At 35.8% G+C, this 2,592-nt stretch overlaps 1 protein-coding gene across 2 annotated transcripts in view; it reads right to left on the bottom strand.

Annotated features, from left to right (window-relative positions):
* The window catches only part of STX2 (syntaxin 2), a 10,652-nt gene that overhangs the window by 1,519 nt on the left and 6,541 nt on the right, over positions 1 to 2,592 (bottom strand). Inside the window, exons 8-9 of one of the 2 annotated variants that reach the window (XM_009070787.1) lie at positions 2,132 to 2,242; positions 725 to 852 (exon numbers count right to left, since the gene is read on the bottom strand). In XM_009070787.1, coding sequence (XP_009069035.1) covers positions 769 to 852; positions 2,132 to 2,242 — 195 coding nt within the window. In that variant the 3' untranslated portion in view covers positions 725 to 768. The remainder of the gene's footprint in view (positions 1 to 724; positions 853 to 2,131; positions 2,243 to 2,592) is intronic. The other variant, XM_009070794.1, reaches the window with a different exon arrangement.

The following is a 2,592-nucleotide window of genomic DNA, read 5'->3' as shown; positions in this document are numbered from 1 at the left end:
GCTGAGCTGTCTGAGCTGACACTGCTCAGTGTTTCATACAGAGCTTGGAGACACTACATGCAAAAAGCTTGAGTTTCTACTGGACCCAGAAGAGTTAACAGCTATTTTCTACTTAGCTTGGCTAGGTGTTATCGTGACAAGAAATGATAGATTAGTACAGCAAAAATCTGAAGACTAAAAAAACAATCTCAAATTCATGTCCCAGAATTCCAGGTGGAATCTCTGCAGACTTCCTTTTACAAATACATTGTTATTTCCTAATGTTTCATTTAGTTCAGTATTAATAAACAGCTTCAAAGGAAGAAATTTTAGGATGTTCTGCAAGCATAATAGCCAACTTCATGATTGCAGACCTCTCCTTTTTAAGAAAAACTCTACTTAAAACCACAGAAAACTCCATTTGATAAAGTTCCAAGTATAACTAGTATTCCATATCTTAGTACAAATTGTTTGCTGATGTGACCTTGAAATCTAAAAAAGACTGGGAGGCAGTAATTTGCTTTTTGGTCTCATTTCCTGCTGCTTCTGAGCTAGGCAGTGATTGCCTCCTGTACCACTAGATGTCAGTTTGCATTATCCACATGCACAGAGCTGTTAGGAGTGCACAAAGGAAAGCTGCAATGCACCTCAATCCTTTCCCCCAACACCCACTGTCCACATATTAAAGGTTAATAGAACAGTACAGAGGACAAACAAGAGGAAAATTAGTTGATTAGTTACTTACTGCCACAGTGGCAGGAAGTCATGCATGCTGGGGTGATCCAAGCATCATGGAATACCAACAGACAAACCAATAATTAGAGCAATTATGGCAATCAACACCACTGACACAATGACAATTATCCAGATTTTCTGTCGAAAAACAAGGTATTATTAATATTAAGCACATTAAGTTGTCGAAAAACAAGGTATTATTAATATTGAGCACATTAAGACTTGCATTTCTTTTCACTTTTAAACAGTCAGTTTTTAGCTCTACCAACACTTTCATTAAAACCTGCTGAATTCTGAAATTGAGAAAAAGTGATCTGTGAGAATAAACATTTTGAAAGTGTTTACAAGTTAACTGATGTGATTAAGGGCTGTAAACTACCAAAGATGACACAATCACCATTTACAAACATATTAACTGGGCTCTTTTGACACTTTCTAATCTTTTGGAAATGGAACAGACATGTTATCTCTGCACAGATATCTGTCGATCTATAGAAAGATGTATTATTCTCTCAATTCCAGCTCACCATAAAAAGTCTCACCAAACTGCACAGCATGTCAGAAGGGGAAATTAGAATGCAAAAATAAACTCCTTAGCAGTTTGATATCAGAATGTATTATTTAGCTGGCTGATGGGATAACAGACACCAAAACACAAGTGCCATAGGAAATGCCTGAACATTACTTTGAACTCAAATCCTCCACAAATTCAGTGTTATGGTATAATGTCATACCCTTTCCAGAGGGAAGATCCCCCTAATTCACCTGTGAAATGAATAATTACAGACAGAATTCTATCAAAGTAAGCAAATACTACTTATTTTGGTTTTCCTGCTAACACGAGACTTTAGCTATAAATTCAAGTGAGTTTACCAGTGAAAAAAGATCCAAAAACTTTTAAGCTTATTTACAACCTGAATAATTTAAGGTATTGTGGTAGTTGGTAAGAAAAATCTGTGAATTTATCTACTGGAATAATATATTAATTCTTCTTTGGGGCTTTTTTCCAGTCTGTGATGACAGCTTTTTAAGTAGAAAATGTGAACACACCCTTAGCTGTGCATGAATTGCTTTTTTGCTTTCATAGTACAAGAAGTTTCTGTCCTCAATATTAAAATTTTATATTACCAGTAAACTATAATAAATTACTTCATACTGGAAATGTCCTGATTTCTTCCAGCTTGGGGGGTTTGTTTGCTTGTAAAATCCTTTGGTAAATCTTCTGCAATATAGGAATTTATAACAACATTTTCTAATCTCATTTTAAAGATCCTAACTGCAAAAAAGTAAAATGCCTGTACTAATTCTACCTTGAAGGAACGACTGCACCAACAAAAAAGTCATCTAAAATTAAAGGTCACTTCATGCTGTGCTAAGCTAAACCACTGACTAGCACAATTAGAGAAAGCCAACATACCCTTCGTGCTTTACTCTGATATTTAACTGCCTTTTTTGTCTCTTCCTTCGCATGCTCCACATAATCTGTGGCATTCATCACGTTCTTCTCTATGTTGTTGATCATTTCACCCTTAAAATGAAATTTTGAAGACAAAAAAAAAAATATATTACTGGAATCCCTGGATTCTTGTTTAATGCATCTAAGAGAAGAAAGGACATGAACAATTACTTTCAACAAGTGAATGATGTGTAGGTATTTGTGATGATGTTTGTTCTGCTTTGATGTGTAAAGGAAAAAGGGAATGCAAAGCAAGGGCTGAGCAGGATCATTCAGGGGCAGGGCAGGAATATTTCTCCCTGTTGCAGGAACAAACACTAGACCCCTGAAAACATCCCTTTGTGTGTGAGGTATGTTTTAGCAGCCAAAACTAAAAGTGATATGGTAAAAGGATCAGAAATCCCTGATGTGTCTGGAAGAAG

Source organism: Acanthisitta chloris, unplaced genomic scaffold (assembly GCF_000695815.1).
Source record: "Acanthisitta chloris isolate BGI_N310 unplaced genomic scaffold, ASM69581v1 scaffold2110, whole genome shotgun sequence".
NCBI classification, from domain to species: Eukaryota; Metazoa; Chordata; class Aves; order Passeriformes; family Acanthisittidae; genus Acanthisitta; species Acanthisitta chloris.
The sequence above is the reverse complement of the archived record's forward strand: the minus strand, read 5'-3'. Positions and strand labels throughout refer to the sequence as shown.